Source organism: Gobio gobio (assembly GCF_949357685.1).
Source record: "Gobio gobio genome assembly, chromosome: 25".
NCBI lineage: Eukaryota > Metazoa > Chordata > Actinopteri > Cypriniformes > Gobionidae > Gobio > Gobio gobio.
In genome coordinates this window covers 14231406-14248379 of record NC_137121.1, presented here as the reverse complement: position 1 = coordinate 14248379, position 16974 = coordinate 14231406, and the positions used below count along the sequence as shown (strand labels likewise).

The 16974-nt window shown below is 38.2% G+C and overlaps 1 protein-coding gene across 1 annotated transcript in view; it reads left to right on the top strand.

Moving 5' to 3' along the window:
- ntrk3a (neurotrophic tyrosine kinase, receptor, type 3a) overlaps positions 1-16974 on the top strand; it is a gene marked incomplete at its 5' end in the record, with an annotated part of 276753 nt that overhangs the window by 210967 nt on the left and 48812 nt on the right. The window contains one exon of the mRNA XM_079809971.1: positions 8433-8621. Coding sequence (XP_079666097.1) covers positions 8433-8621 — 189 coding nt within the window. The remainder of the gene's footprint in view (positions 1-8432; positions 8622-16974) is intronic.

Sequence of the window (16974 nt, the reverse complement as noted above, 5' to 3'; positions counted from 1 at the left end):
CTAAAATCTTTAAACCTGAGTATGAGCAATAATAAATGTAGCTAATGTTCAAGGAAAGTGTATTAGAAGTGCATATTAGAAGGTGTGGTGAGTCCTTAGTACACCCGAGGCTCCAGGAGATATATATTAATCCGTTTCACAGATGAAATTGTGATAACTAGTAAGCTGCTGTTTTCAAAGTGTTTGCACATTTCCATTTCTCATACCAAGCGAACGAGCTGTTTATTACTTAAGGCGGCATTCTATGAAAAATTTCTCCACATAATCGCTCCATTTTTCCTCTGCGCTTGTCATTGTAGTGGGGCGTCCTCACCGAAGAGGAAAGAAGCAGCAAATTAGGTATATACGGTACACTTTAGTGTTTCATTAAAAAAAAACATTAGAGGTTTAAGTCCCATGTTTTTGTTTTTGTTTTTTTGAGAGATATTAGATGCGTTAGATAACCAAAGAACAACATTGTGTGAACAGGTAGGTTTAAACGCATCAAATGCGTGGTAAATTAGTTTTCTATACTATACAGACCTTCTCAAATGTATAAGACAATTCAGATCTACTGAATTGAAATTCAGTTAATTTTAAGAACAATACAATTAATTTAATATGTAATATTTATCCATGTAATAATACATAACATCCAAATTATATAATAACATATACACTACATTGCCAAAAGTATTGGGACCCCCCTCCAAATCATTTAATTCAGGTGTTCCAATCACTTCCATGGCCGCAGGTAAATCAAGCACCTAGGCATGCAGATGCTTCTATAAACATTAGTGAAAGAATGGGTCGCTCTCAGGAGCTCAGTGAATTCAAGCGTGCTACCGTGATAGGTTGCCACCTGTGCAATAACTCCATTTGTGAAATTTCCTCACTACTAAATATTCCACGGTCAACTGTTAGTGGTATTATAACAAAGTGGAAGCAAGTGGGAAAAAAAGCAACTCAGCCACAAAGTGGTAGGCCACGTTAAATCACTGAGCAGGGTCAGCACATGCTGAGGCGCACAGGGTACAGAAGTCGCCAACTTCAGGATCAATAGCTACAGACCTCCAAACTTCGTGTGGCCTTCAGATCAGCTCAAGAACAGTGCGTTGAGAGCTTCATGGAATGGGTTTCCATGGCCGAGCAGCTGCATCCAAGCCTTACATCACCAAGTGTAATGCAAAGCGTCGGATGCAGTGGTGTAAAGCACGCCGCCATTGGACTCTAGAGCAGTGGAGACGTGTTCTCTGGAGTGACCAATCACACTTCTCTGTCTGGCAATCCGATGGACGAGTATGGGTTTGGCTGTTGCCAGGAGAACAGTACTTGCCTGACTGCAGTGTGCAAGTGTAAAGTTTGGTGGAGGGGGGATTATGGTGTGGGGTTGTTTTTCAGGTGTTTTTCTTGGCCCCTTAGTTCCAGTGAAAGGAACTCTTAATGCTTCAGCATGCCAAGACATTATGGACAATTTCATGCTCCCAATTGCATGCTCCCTTGTGGGAACAGTTTGGGGATGGCCCCTTCCTGTTCCAACTGCACACCAGTGCACAAAGCAAGGTCCATAAAGACATGGATGAGCGAGTTTGGTGTGGAGGAACTTGACTGGCTTGCACAGAGTCCTGACTTCGACCCAAACACCTTTGAGATTAATTAAAGTTCATGTGTAAAGGCAGGAGTTCAAAAACTGTTGGCAATATAGTGTATACAAATACATTCAGTTAATTGTAATTAAAAAATTGAATTAGAACAACAACAATAATTAATAATACAAATTGTATTACAATTTATGAATGTATTACTGTAAAAATAACAATAACATTAATTACATTATTATGTAATATTTAGCCTTGTAATAATTCATAACACCCAAATATATACATGAGATTTTTTTTTTCTATGAGGTTTGTAACCCTGTTACCATATTATGGTAACAGGGTTACAAACCTCATAGAAAAAAAAAAATATCTCATGTAATATTTACAATAATATTTCATATTTATGTTTTCTGAATGTTAAGCCTCTGTTAATAGTAGACTTTCAGGCCAAATTGTGTTCCTTATTCATGGAAAGCTCCTTCTCCAAACTGAAATGAATAAAAATCCTCTCAGTTTGAAGGTCCTGCATGTTTCCGGCTCTTTGAGACACGCCACATTTTTCACACCCAAGGTTTCTTTATGTTTGAGGATATTTTTGTGCAAATAACGTTTGAGTCCAGACATGCCTACCGAGATGCAATTGAAGAGGGTTTTCGAAGAGAAAAGTGGCGAGATGAAGACTGCATTGTTGTTGTCTGCCTTGCAGGCAATCAGAACACCGGGGAGCCGATTCACTGTGTTCATATTCTCTGTTTACCCAACAAAAGAGTTTTGTCATTGCCGCTGACACCAAGGGGCACCACAGGCAATTCGCAAATCAGGAAAACGAGAAAAGCAACTGACTTCAGCCCATTACAGTGCTTCGCACAGGAAGGAGCAGAAGGGACAGTACAATTACGGCCATAGGAAGTGGCTTGAGTGTTTTTATATGGCTGACTTTTCCAGATCTACCACTTCCAATCAGGCTCATATGCTAAGGAAGGTATGAATCATCCCCTTTGCCCATGTCTGTACCTCTCTCTCTCTCTATCTATCTCTCTCTCCCTTTCGGTCGAGGTGGTTTGATGTCAAGGAGACACTTCAATGCACATTGGTGAGATCAGAGGAAGTAATGTGAGTAATTTATTCGTGCTGGTCTTCCATGGCTGCTTTGCATTGCAATCAGCGCACAATTGCCATAAGAGAGAATTGGGCATGGATAGTGCCTGTTTTATCTTTTATAGCTACCTGAGATACAGTGCTCGGTGCACTTTCAACATCAAAGGAAGCCACATCAACTCCAGGCAAATGGCTTTCAGACAGCAGGGTTCAGATGCCTTTATAAACAGGATCAATCGCCCCTGTCACCTTTTGCGCAGAATCGGCCCCAGCAGGTGTGTGTGTGTTTAAAAGTGTGTAAGATATAAAAAAAGAGCGCAGAGATGGAGATCAGTTTTGATTATACCTGTCTCTAACGGCATGCAACGTGATTCTCAGTCATGATAAACTGCATTTTCCTTCTGGATTTGTCATGATAAAGAATGTTTAGCTAATGATGCGTTTTGCAAGCATAAACAGTACAAAATATATCTGTGATCATAATTGAAATGTTAGTAAGAAGATAAACCTGATTTATATTGATTTATTTTGCTCAGTTCCCAAACCCAATGGCAAAATTTGATTCTGCTCAGATCGCTTTGGCTTTTTGTTCAGTTGGCTTTTCATTGGGTTTATTTATTTTTTAAATAAATTACAAATATAAAGTTGTTGTTGTTTTTTTCCCAATTTATTAGTTATTGTAAATTAAGCTAGATAAATAATAATAATGATAATAATAGTAGTAGTAGTAGTAGTAATGTATTATATATAAGCAATGTCAATAATAATTTTGGATAATATATTTATTAATACATGTATACAGTATGTCTATTATATTATGCATTATATAAATATAATATTACAATTATTATTAATAATACATGATTATTATATTATTCATATTAACAATAATAAAAATGTATTGCAGTTATTAAAATTAGTATTAATATAATATTAATAATGCATTTATTAAATAAAATACATGTAATATATGACAATACATTTATAAAATAATATAAATGTCTTATTAATAATTCATTTATAAGATATGTGTAATTTAATTAATATATTAATTATAATATTTTATTAAATTATTGTCATATATTACATTTAAATACATTATTAGAAATTATTATTATCATTACTATGTTATTACTATATAGTTATACAGTATTACTATTATTATAATTTTTTTATACTTTTATAATATATATATTATATTATATTTTATACCGTTATATATATATTAGTGGTGGGCCGTTATCGGCGTTAACGTGCTGCGTTAAAAAAATATCGCCGTTAATCTATTCTCAAAGTTGGGTTGGGAGCTGGGTCCTACGCAAGCTATGATGACTTTCACCTTGATATTTTAGCGCGGATGTATACCTAGCCGAATTGCACTGTAGGGGCGAGAGCGAGTCTTCGAACCTGTGTGTATGCCTACTAGTGTTGTCAAAAATATTGATATTTTGCTATGTATCGATACTGAAATATCTGAAACGATACAATACTTATTTTCTACAGTATCGATATCAGCTGCGCTCTCATCTCCCCGTTGACACAACCCGCCTCCTCTCATTCAGTCCGTTCAATCCTCTGAACATTGCGAACGGGTGTTCTGCTGGACTTTTGTTAGTATTGGTGTGACCTGTCTGAATTTCGCGCGGGGTTGCACATAACGTTAATTCTACTAATTCCCGCAGATTTCGCGCTCGCATCTGAATCGCACAAACACATACCGAAATTAAGCCGCCTCTGACATACAAGTGCAAAAATGAGCTCCTTTTTCCAGCTATGGTCAAATACACTCAAAAATGTCTCAATGCCCATCTTGGTGAGTTTTAACCTATGCTTTTAACGTAAACACAGTCGTAACCAGCTCACAGGAACAGTGGGATCCATGCGTGCGTCAGGTCTTAAAGGGACAGAAGTTATTTATTATTCAAACTACAAAAAGACAAACGATCACTTATGAGCACACATATTCTGAATGCCTTCGGCAGAATTCAAATGAGCCATTTTAATCTAGATTAATCTAGATTAAAAAAATTTATCTGTGCCCACCACTAATATATACACCTGGCTTCTGGCCATTCACGTGATGTGAAAGAAAACGTGATTTATCAAACCAGCCCACCTTATTCCATTGCTCCGTGGTCCAGTTCTGATGCTCATGTGCCCACTGTTGGTGCTTTCGGCGGTGGCCAGGGGTCAGCATGGGCACCCTGACTGGCCTGCGGCTATGCAGCCCCATACGCAACAAACTGCGATGCACTGTGTATTCTGACACCTTTCTATCAGAAGCATTGAGCTACAGTAGCTCGTCTGTTTGATCGGACCACACGGGCCAGCCTTCGCTCCCCACGTGCATCAATGAGCCTTGGCCGTCCCATGACCCTGTCGCCAGTTTACCACTGTTCCCTCATTGGAGCACTTTTGATAGATACTGACCACTGCAGACCGGGAACACCCCACAAGAGCTGCAGTTTTGGAGACGCTCGGACCCAGTCATCTAGCCATCACAATTTGGCCCTTGTCAAACTCACTTAGGATGTTCCATACCTTAGAGTAGAAACCGCTCCGTTTGACGAGTCCCTCCTGCCTCATTTCGATGTGATAGACAGCTCCACAATTATCATACTTCAGAAAAATCAGTGCGATGACAAAAAGTGAGTTCAATGCAATTATGTGTTAAACACGTGTATCATGCAGTACTGTCACTCATATGGCACAAAGTGTGTGAATTTGCTGTGCTGCATACAGCAAGGTGATAATTTGTGTGTATGTACGAGTTTGCATGTGTAATGCATGTCTTCATGTAGGATTCGTTATTTTCAGTTCTAATTAACAACTGTGTGGGAACTTCCTGTAAGTGGGATTCTGTATGATAATCACCCCAGAAAGGGGGAGCACGCCATCTTTGTTTAAACAACAATGGAAGCCAAGCTCTTTTAAAAAAAATGTTTTTACACATGGCTGCAGGTATTCGCAATGATTTAAAGTGGTTTACGGGAATAGCTCATCCATAAATAAAAAGTCTGTCACTATTTACTCATGTTGTTCCAAACCTGTATCTTTTCTTTTTTCTAAGCGAAGCACAAAAATAAATGTTTAGAAGAATGTTCAGGCTGCTCTCTTCCATATCATGAATATGAATGGAAATAGGGGCTCTCTTTTGCATTTAAAAGGTTTGAGGAATGCACCGACGTGTAATAGTATTTCTTGAATATAATCCCTAATACAGCCATCATTTGCAATCTGATTTTAGGCACTTCCTGTTGCATTCTAGCCCCTCCCACCCAATAGAAACTTTATTATGGAGGCTTTGCTGGTTCTCTTCCGCCCATCTCACAATCTTATTAAACTGACTTTGTTCTTCCGATGCAGAAATAGAAGAAAAGATCAAATAATGTCTCCTTGTAGGCAATAAATAATATTGGCCTTGAGGCTTTCATTGTACGGGAAGAAGGAATAAAAACATAATTCATCACTGAAATGTGTTTTTTTAAGCATTTTATGTAGTGCTCAGTCACAGCAGAGAGCTCAAAGTACTCTTAAAGCAGCTTGATAATACATGCGTTTATTTTATATGTGTATTTTTGTTCTTTTTATGATTTCTGAAAACGTATCCTGTGGAATACAGTGATAATAATAATTCCGAGGAGGATGTCCTTTGAAATAAATGGAAACGTGTGGATAAAACACAGTTGTCTATGTCCATAGAGGAGATGACAAGAGGAGGAAGCTAGCCATTTTCTGTTTCAGCCACCTAGATAGTTTCCAGCACTTTATTGATAGAGTTTCTAACTCAAAATGCCAAAAGGCAACAGCGAGTGAATGCGATCTTCAATTCACCGTGCCAGCTGTATAATAGGATTTTGAAAGTGCCATTTGATATGCTTTATGTATTTATTTTGAAGCGCATTAACATCTGCGTCTGACCTTGCGCATCTCTAAGTATAACCGGAAGATATCAAGGAGGAATTTTAAGGAGTGCTGTTACTTTTGAACTTAATATGTAATATTATTAATGCACCTTTAAGCAAAAACTGAGCTAATGAAAAACATGTTTTAATTTTGAGGATAAAATGAAGAAATGTTTGGATGACTCGAACCTACAGCTTAAAATAAATGTTTTGGCCAATGCAGTAAAATAATAATGGCATTAATAATAACAATCATGACCATGTGACTATTATCAGGGTGACGGTTTAAAAGAACATGGGTAATCGTGTTAGTTCTTTTTTCACCTTGCTAAGACTTTTGGTATTTATAAAAATTATTTTAATGGTTCTTTTGGGGCTTTTAGACTTTCCAATTAAGGAAAAGAAAAGTATTTTAATGACCCAATTAGCTGCAGGGGTCATTTGACACTAAACGTCTCCTCCTGTCTTAAAGGCTAAAACTAATTAAGACTTTTCCCCAAGATTTCCACTTAAATATGTCACAGCAGACCAATGTTATTGTCTCAAAATAATCCCAATTCATAGCCATGAATGTGATTGCGGCTGCTCATTACATTTGGGTTTCTGATTGAAGCTCACAAAGAGCAGGATAAAATCAGATAAAAGTCCTTTTCATTTTGCAGTTCAACTAAATTCCAAATGAAACCTTGGTGATGACTTTTATGCTTCCTTATAAAAGAATCATTCAAATTAGTGATGCAGTTGGTAGATATTTCAAAATATTCAGCTCCTTTTGTTATGTATTTAGCCCTTTTTTTTACTTGTTTTTCCTTCAATATGACTTGTTTTACCCCACTGTCTTCATGTCATGATACCTTCCAAATGAGAGGAAAAATCCCTGTGAGAAAAACACTCCCAATGCATATTTCAGTTTGTTTGTTGTTTTTTCCGTAAGAATCTGAAGCAGCTGTGCTTAGTTGTAACATGAAGCCTTCTTTGAGTACTATGACCTACTCAAATATCAGTTAATAACTGGCTCTTTCTGTCTACATCCAGTTCACTCATTGTTCTTGTGTCAAGATTTCTGACCTTATGAACTAAATGACCCTGTGAATCTTCCTAACAGAGTTTTAGGGTCAAACTGAAAAGCCCTGAATGACTCCCTGTGTTTCTGTTCTCACAATGTATTATGTTCAAATGCATTCAAATGTTACTCACTTATTTAGAACTCAACAGTAAGGACTTTTCTGCTATATTACATATTAAGACATCAACTTAGACACATTGTTGATACATATTAAATATTACATATTTTCAATGTTAATTAAATATTTATTTTATTTAAATTTTAATCATTTTTTTATTTTTTATTTTTCAAGAACAGTGATGGAAGAAATGGAATAATGATGGCAGAAATTGATGACTTTAATGCAGCAATGACCCTGGAAAGTGCTGGTTTAGTCAGCTTCCCTGAAACTCTCTCACATTGGCAGCCGTCAGGCCATCTTTATTGTCTAGGCCTGTCATTTTTCTATTACCAGCTTGGAGGCCCTAAACTGAATGTGGGCGTATTTTTGTTGACGCCGCTAAGTGAGCCGATGATGGGACTTTGGGAAACTTGGGGAGTCAGTATTTATCGTGGCCCGGGGCCACGGCAGCTGAGGCTTCTGGGGTTGAATCAGGCCGAGGCGGTTAATGTGTGACCAAATGACAGAGAAGAACTCAGAGGCCAGTCGCAGCTCTAAGAGATAACGTTTATTCTGACAAATGAGCCTGCCCGCTTTTCCCTCTCAGATGTATTACGCTGCATTCATTTTCCATTAAGCAACCAATGTCATTTTGTGTGATGGCTCTCTTTTTCTCTCTGCAGGACCCGTGGCTGTGATCAGCGGGGAAGAAGACTCGGCCAGCCCCCTCCATCACGTCAATCACGGCATCATAACCCCGTGTACCCTGGACGCTGGGCCAGACGCTGTGGTGATCGGTATGACCCGTATCCCAGTGATCGAGAACCCACAGTATTTCCGGCACGGCCATAACTGCAACAAGCCCACCACTTGTGAGTACCAAATGGGCAGCTATATATTTTTGTGAGTACTTGTGAGTACCAAATAGGCACCAATATATTTTTTGTGATTACCAAATGGGCACCTATATATTTTTTGTGAGTACCAAATGGGCACCAATATATTTTTTGTGGGTACCAAATGAGCACCTGTATATTTTTTGTGAGTACCAATTTGGCACCAATATATTTTTTGAATACTTATGAGTACCAAATGGGCACCTATATATTTTTTGTGAGTAACAAATGGGCACCAATATATTTTTTGTGGGTACCAAATGGGCACCTGTATATTTTTTGTGAGTACCAATTTGGCACCAATATATTTTTTGAGTAGGCTACTTATGAGTACCACATGGGCACCTAGATATTTTTTTGTGAGTACCAAATGGCCACCAATATATTTTTTATTAGTACCAAATGGGCACCAATATATTTTTGTCGGGACCAAATGGACACCATTATATTTTTGTGAGTAGCAAATGGGCACCAATATATTTTTTGTGAGTAGCAAATGGGAACCAATATATATATTTGTGAGTACCAATTAGGCACCAATATATTTTTTGTGAGTAGCAAATTGGAACCAATATATATTTCTGTGAGTACCAATTGGGCCCCAATACATTTTTTGTGAGTACCAAATGGGCACCTATATATTTTTTGTGAGTACCAAATGGCCACCAATATATTTTTTGTCAGTACCAAATGGGCAGCAATATTTTTGTGAGTACCAAATGGGCATCAATATATTTTTTGTGAGTACCAAATGGGCACCAAAATATTTTTGTGAGTACCAAATGGCCACCAATATATTTTTTGTGTACCAAATGGGCACCAAAATATTTTTGTCAGTACCAAATGGGCACCAATATATTTTTGTGAGTACCAAATGGGCATCAACATACTTTTGTGAGTACCAAATGGGCACCAAGATATATTTTTGTGAGTGCCAATTGGGCACTAATATATTTTTTGTGAGTACCAAAAGGGAACCAATATATATTTTTGTGGGTATCAAATGGGCACCAATATATATTTTGTGAGTACCAAATGGGCACCAATATATTTTTGTGAGTACCAAATGGGCACCAATATGTGAGTACCAAATGGGAACCTAAAAATGTAAAAAAATGTTGATGTGCATTTCTGTTTCTTGAGTATGCATTATTTGAGAAGATTTGCATGAAACATACAGTACAAGCAGTGTAGTTTGATTCCTGAACAAATGAGTCTTGTGACTTTGAATCAAACTGAATAACTATATTAGCGCCCACATCAACACGCGATAATTTTCTCTTTATCATAAGCACAAACTAAAGTTTTGTTGTCCACCACTTTAAATGCTTGAGCTCTTTAAAGCCAGATGGATTCTAATTGGTTCTCAATGTTTTTATCGTTCATCAGCTGGAAAAAAATTGAATTGATTCCAACGTTGTCGTTCGTCTGTGTCATTATAGTTGTTGTGATGAGGACTCTGCTATTCTTTTAAATTTAGAAGGATTTTTAAAACAGTATCTATATCTTTATTGTTATAATTAACGTTCTTGGTGTGAACGGGCCTTTATGCTGAAAGAATCAGTGAATCAATTCATTGGTGAATCAGTAAATTGATGAATCATGAATGGAATCCATTCAATCATGGATCATTGTAATGTTGCCATATCTGTTTTGAAAATGTGAATATGTATTTTTTCACTGCATACTCACGGTTTCCATTCCTGCTGCCCCACCAACAGACATTTTTCGTAATCCGACTTTGTTCCACACAGAAGATGGCAGACATTCCAGAGTTCTTCATTGCCCCCTTGAGTACCGTTCCAAACAGAACTGATTCAATTAAAGTCTGAGGACTGCTGCCATTTTAAAAGCTTATGAAAGCGTACCTATTACAGTGAGTGGCAACGACATTGGCTGTGATTTGTGGCGTTTCTGCCCTTGCCTAAATTTTTACAGTGTGCTCAGGGAGTGCGTAAATCTGCTGCCCCCCTTAGCAAGACTCATCATATTTTAGTGCACCTACTGTACTGTCATATTACCTAGTAAATTGAACTTGGGTTTAAATTTAGGTTGGCTGCAAATTCCCTCATGTGCCTTACAGATTGAATTCTAGACAAAAGCATATGTATGCTTGAGGAAGAAAATGTGAAGTAGGAAACGGGGGTGTGAAACTGAGTCGATAACTTTACATTTAAGAAGAATTTCTGTGAGCTCTCAGAGGGGTTTCAACCACATAAAGGAAGTAAATGTTTTGTTGAGTATTCTGAACTGAATAATGCTCAATTGAAAAATAGTTACTGTATCAAAATATAGATTTTTTAAAAATATATTTAGTAAATCATATAAATGATAGTTATCTATAAGATTATACATATTTTTAAAATAAAAAGTAATTCTCGACAGCCTTTTTACTGTGAACTTCCGAATAGATGTTAATCTGCTTTAACCAGAATGAAAAAGACTCCATATTCATATGGTAATTTTAATATCTTTCACAATTGGCAGACCTTCTGATTTCCACCTGAGAAAAGGATTCACACTAGTCCTTTTGGGGCGCCGATGGGTTTTCTCTTCCACACGGCCTTGATCCGGACTAATCTGTGAATTATCTGTCTTTAGGATTTTACATTATTCTGGAGCTGGCAGACTGTATTCCCTCAATGCATCCTTTCTCTCTTTTCTATTCTCTCTGTACTTTCTATGAGCTGTTCCATGACTTCCAAATCAAGCCAAAATTGGATTCTCAGTGGCAGGGGGAAAAAAATGGCGCTACCTTGTGTTTCCAGACACTGTGTGCTTCTGATCTGCCCATTCTATCTCCAATGTGGAGACAATCCCGAACTAAGCAAGCTTTGTTAAATCAGCTTAATTTTTACTGGCCTCTAAAGATGCAATTCTGATTCTCCAGTCTGTTTTGAACCCCAAAAAGCTATGGGATATCATCAGTCGTATTGTGCTGCTTTGTTGCCTCATAATCAAATAAATTAGATTTGTTTGTGGGCAGAGACATGCGACTCATGCAGGATATCGCTTTTGAAGCACCTGGAGGCGACCAAGAAGATTAATTTAATTCATCTGAGCCAAAGCAATAACAACGCAGCTGACTGCATGAGGTGTCAGTGTCGTGTCCGAATCCTGAATCTTTTATTCTATATACTTTTTTTTTTTTTTTTTAATCTGGGAAATAAACTTTTTTCTTTCTTTTTAGCACTGACCTTTTATTGCGGATACGTTATATATGTAAATATGTCTTTTTAAGTTTCTATCCATGTTGAATTTTAGTTGCTTATATGTGACCCTGGACCACAAAACCAGTCAATGAATAAATAAGCTTTCCATTGGTTTGTAAGAATAGGACAATATTTGACCGAGAACTATTTGAAAATCTGGAATCTGAGGGTGCAAAAACCCCGAAATATTGAGCAAAGCGCCTTTAAAGTTGTCCAAATGAAGTCCTTAGCAAGGCATATTACTTGTAATAATACATTTGTATATATATTTACGGTAGAACATTTACAAAAAATCTTCATGGAACATGATCTTTACTTAATATCCAAAGAAAAATTGATAATTTTGACCCATACAATGTATTGTTGGCAATTGCCACAAATATACCTGTGTGACTTATGACTGGTTTTGTGTTCCAGGGTCACACAAATATATGCATATATTACTATTTCTATTTAACATGGGACAAGTGGATTAAAAAATGGATCGATTTATTTTATTATATTCAATTTTGTATATTCATTCTACTTTGAGCACTGGCAATTTGTCAAAGTTGTTTATTAGTCTTTCCGGGGATCCCGATTGTGCTCATTTCAGTGAACTCAGATACCAACAGGAACAAAAAAATAGAGGGACCCAGATGAAAAACGACAAAGCCGTAGGCAAACAAAGCCAATATCCGCTGCTCCATGTAGCTGATACACAATCAAACAGTGCCTGGTGGCTATTGAGAAGCACATGGATGGGTTGTAAAGCTGCTTGATTTGTCATTTTGTACTTGGAGAGTGGAGGACGTGGAGGGAATGAGGTATCACAAGCTGTGGATGATGACTTTGGATCCAGTGTAGCTTAGTTGGTAGACCATGAAATGTTTAATTTAATTATATTCATTCCTTCTTCTGAATGTTTTGTTGTGCTGGCGTAGTGGTTAAGAAGCTGGGCTGATAACCGAAAGATTTCAAATTCGAACGCAGCTACAGGAGATAGTCGAGTAGAAGAGGAAATAGATCCTTCTGCAGTCTGTACCTCGACTAGCAGATGGTTCTCAAAATAATGAGTGGCCCTGTTTTTCTAAACCCCTCTTGAAAGATACTCCATTCGACGCACAGGCTAACCCAGTAAGCCAGAAAAATCATATTAAGTGTGGAAAAACATATGTATATATAAACACCCAGAGTTATGCTTTATGAACTGCATGAATCTTTAATGGCAAAATGACTGATTTATAATCTGCCAGACTTGAGTTTGTGGGTGTTTACAGCAAGGGTTTTGAGAATGTGCAATGTAACAGATTAATAGCGATTCTTTATTATTATTATTTATTTCCAGTACCTCTTCGTTTTCACACGAAAGAGGCTGAAATGAGCCGGAACTGAGAATTTAGAATAGAAAAACTGACTTCATGCAATGAGTCATTTTTAATGAATGTCTTTTGTCAGGAATCAATCTACAGCTTTAAAATTTAAAAGAATGATTTCATGTGTTTGTGTACTTTTGTGTGGCCTTTGCCTGAGGGTTTGTTTACACGACAATGATGTACTAAAAATGGAAAAGTTTTTCCTTTGCGTTTTTCAAATACAGACAACAACGTTGTCAAACAATCCCCGTTCACACGGGTGACAAAAATTAAGACAAAAATGTCTTCGGAAAGTTGGTACGTTGGCATTATTAAGCTTATATTTTGAACATTTTTGAAGGAATTTAGAGGAAGATCCGCAATTGTTTTTATACAAAGTACCTCATAGTACCAGACTAAATTCTGCTCTAGGTTAAAATCTCACTACAGTGACACCATTTGACTACTTGTCAGGTCAACAGGGCTATAAAAGTATTGAGATGGATAAATTGGCTACAGTACAAAGACACACGGCTTCATTATTGCTGGCTGCCTAAATGCAAGGCCTGTAGCAATGTTGGCCAAACTCTGTGAAAGCATTGAACCCTTTGTTCAATGGCCGTCAATTACCCAAGCCTCTTCCCTGTAATCATCTCTCTCTAGACTTCAGCCCGGAACCTTCTGGCATTTTAGCAGTGAACTCATTCCACCCCAATTACCCATTAAAGGACCCCACAGAATTTCACAGCACATTTGAAAATACAAACTTCAAGTACTGAAGAATCTATACATTAGCTAGCAGCTGGTTTTGTCACAAGGCACAAATATCTCTACTGAAAGCTTTTGAGATGCATATGGAGCAATGAAACATCATGAGTTTTTATCTATTCCATGCATGCATCCAGGGCCGGATTAACAATTTCCTGTGCCCTGGGCAACAAGACTCAAGGGCCCCCCTGCCCCTGCCCCAAAGCAACAATCGCAAAGTCGCTATCACCAAGAGCATATAGCCTATACTTCTATACTAACAAATCAGGCTTCTGCAATGCTCAGTGAAGATGTAATAGCCTCAGCATAAAGTGCATTCAAGAGACAGAACACTAATGATGCACTAATGTTTAACATAACTTTTTACAATGAATCTTTCACAGAACTTAGTGGCTGCTACAGAGTAATTATTAAATGTTTCAATATAGCCAATCAACCTTTATTTTGACTGCAACAGTGAAATAAAGCAGACAGCTAGGGAAGCCTTAACCTAAAACCAGAGATTTTTTATTCCTAAAATGCTACAATGTGAAATTGTGGCTATTTTTGGAATATGTTTCATAATGTTTCATAAATTTCAATTCCTTTTCTCTTTTACATTTTCTTTTAGCGCTCCTGCTTAAATTTCAGACAGTGTTGACTGATTGGGTCGACGATTCCAAGCCCAAAAGCTCACTAAAACCCACCCAATTCAAGAAAAAAACACCCAAAATTTGAACTGCCAAAATAATTTGATATAATTTTATTGCCATGTCAATCAAGGCTGATTAGCACCATTTTATCTCCTTAAAACAAAATAATAATGTAAAAATAAAAAAAAATTCCCAGGAAAATGGATCAAAACAGGGCATTCAAAAACAGTCATGCATGACATGGAAAAACACATGCATCATTTTCAAATGTCAACAGTAAGAATAAACTAATTTAAGTGCAAAAAGTGCCCAATATAATCAGAATAAACAATGTAATTAGCAGGCATTACGCACACATTACTGCACACACCACAGCCAAAATGTGTCATTCACTGATGCTGTACAATAGTCCTACAACAAAAAATTAACAACAAGAATGCGTTTACTTTTGTGCTGTGCTTTAACTTCAGATAGAACTAGTAACGTTATGTCTTTCGTGAAGTACATATTTATAGAACATAACGCAGAACTTAATTAATCGTTGATTCAAACCTCTTTCAGCAGCTGTTGGGACGAGTAGAGCGCAGTCTAGACGCTTTAAAAGGTGCAGATGTCCTGATCAGGCCAGTGTGCACACGATGATGCTCAGGAGTCATATAAGTTACTAGCCTATTCGATTTCAATTCAAGTCATTCAACCTCTTGGAGTTAGTTATATGTATAAAGAGTCTTTGAGTCACAGGTGTAATCCACGTTTTGAGAGTTGGATCCCTCTCCCACTCATTACTGTAGATAACTTACTGTATATTTATGCCACTTTGGCATAGCGATCATTTGATATCCAGATACAATTTCGCGCTGAAAACCTGTCATGAATGAGCGCGAGTCGCGACTCCCTGCTGATCGCTGATTGGCTGAAAGTGCGTGCTCGTCAGCGACGTCAACACCAACGCCAGCTGACTCTACGCTGAACGCTGGGCCGGTGTGTGTCATGCACACTTGAGTTTGTTATTAACCAATTAGACTGTACAATTTAGATGTTTGAAAACCACCAAACTGACCCCAAACCAACCCAAATTTTGTCCACCTGCCCAAACCCGTTTTTAACCGCACAATCAAATTCAAAACCGCCCAATCTGGCAACACTGATTTCAGAGCGTCAAGTCACGTGATTCGACTTGACAGCTCGTCCTCGCTCGCTGCACAGCAGCGCAAGAAGCTACAGACACTGTTTTTTACGTGATTTAACATATGTTAATCGAACGGGTTGCAAAAATACAATTAGGAAAGTAAGGATTGCGTTTTTAACGTGATCTAACATAATATTTGACAGTGCCCAGGGCCCCTTAGATGTCCTGTGCCCCGGGGCAAGTGACCAGTTGCCCTAATGGTTAATCCGGCCCTGCATGCATCCATCCATCCATCCATCCACATCCCCTATCGTATCCATCCAAATCCAATCCCCTATCCTATCCTGTCCTGTCCTGTCCTGTCTTGTCCTATCCTATCCTGTCCTTCCCATCCATCCATCCATCCAAATCCATCCAATCCAATCCAATCCAATCCCCTATCCTATCCTGTCCATCCCATCCCATCCCATCCCATCCCATCCCATCCATCCATCCATCCATCCACCAATCCATCCATCCATCCATCCATCCATCCATCCACCAATCCATCCATCCATCCATCCATCCATCCATCCATCCATCCATCCATCCAACCACATTCCCTAACGTATCCATCCAAATCCAATCCCCTATCCTACCCTGTCCTATCCTGTCCATCCCATCCCATCCATCCATCCATCCGTCCATCCATCCATCCATCCATCCATATCCCCTATTGTATCCATCCAAATCCAATCCCCTATCCTGTCCTATCCTGTCCATCCCATCCCATCCCATCCCATCCATCCATCCATCCATCCATCCACATCCCCTATCGTATCCATCCAAATCCAATCCCCTATCCTATCCTATCCTATCCTATCCTATATCCTATCCTATCCTATCCTATCCTATCCTATCCTATCCTATCCTATCCTATCCTATCCTATCCTATCCTATCCTATCCTATCCTATCCTGTCCTGTCCTGTCCTGTCCTGTCCTGTCCTGTCCTGTCCTGTCCTGTCCTGTCCTGTCCTGTCTTGTCCTGTCCTATCCTGTCCTTCCCATCCATTCATCCACATCCCCACATCCCCAAATCCAATCCCCTGTCCTGTCCTGTCCATCCATCCATCCCATATCCTATCCTATCCTATCTATCCCATCCCTCCATACATACATACATACACACACAAATGTGTACATTGTAACATTTAAAATACATTAAAAGTCATATCAAATTCTATTTTTGGTATATGGACGAAACGTTCACGGGC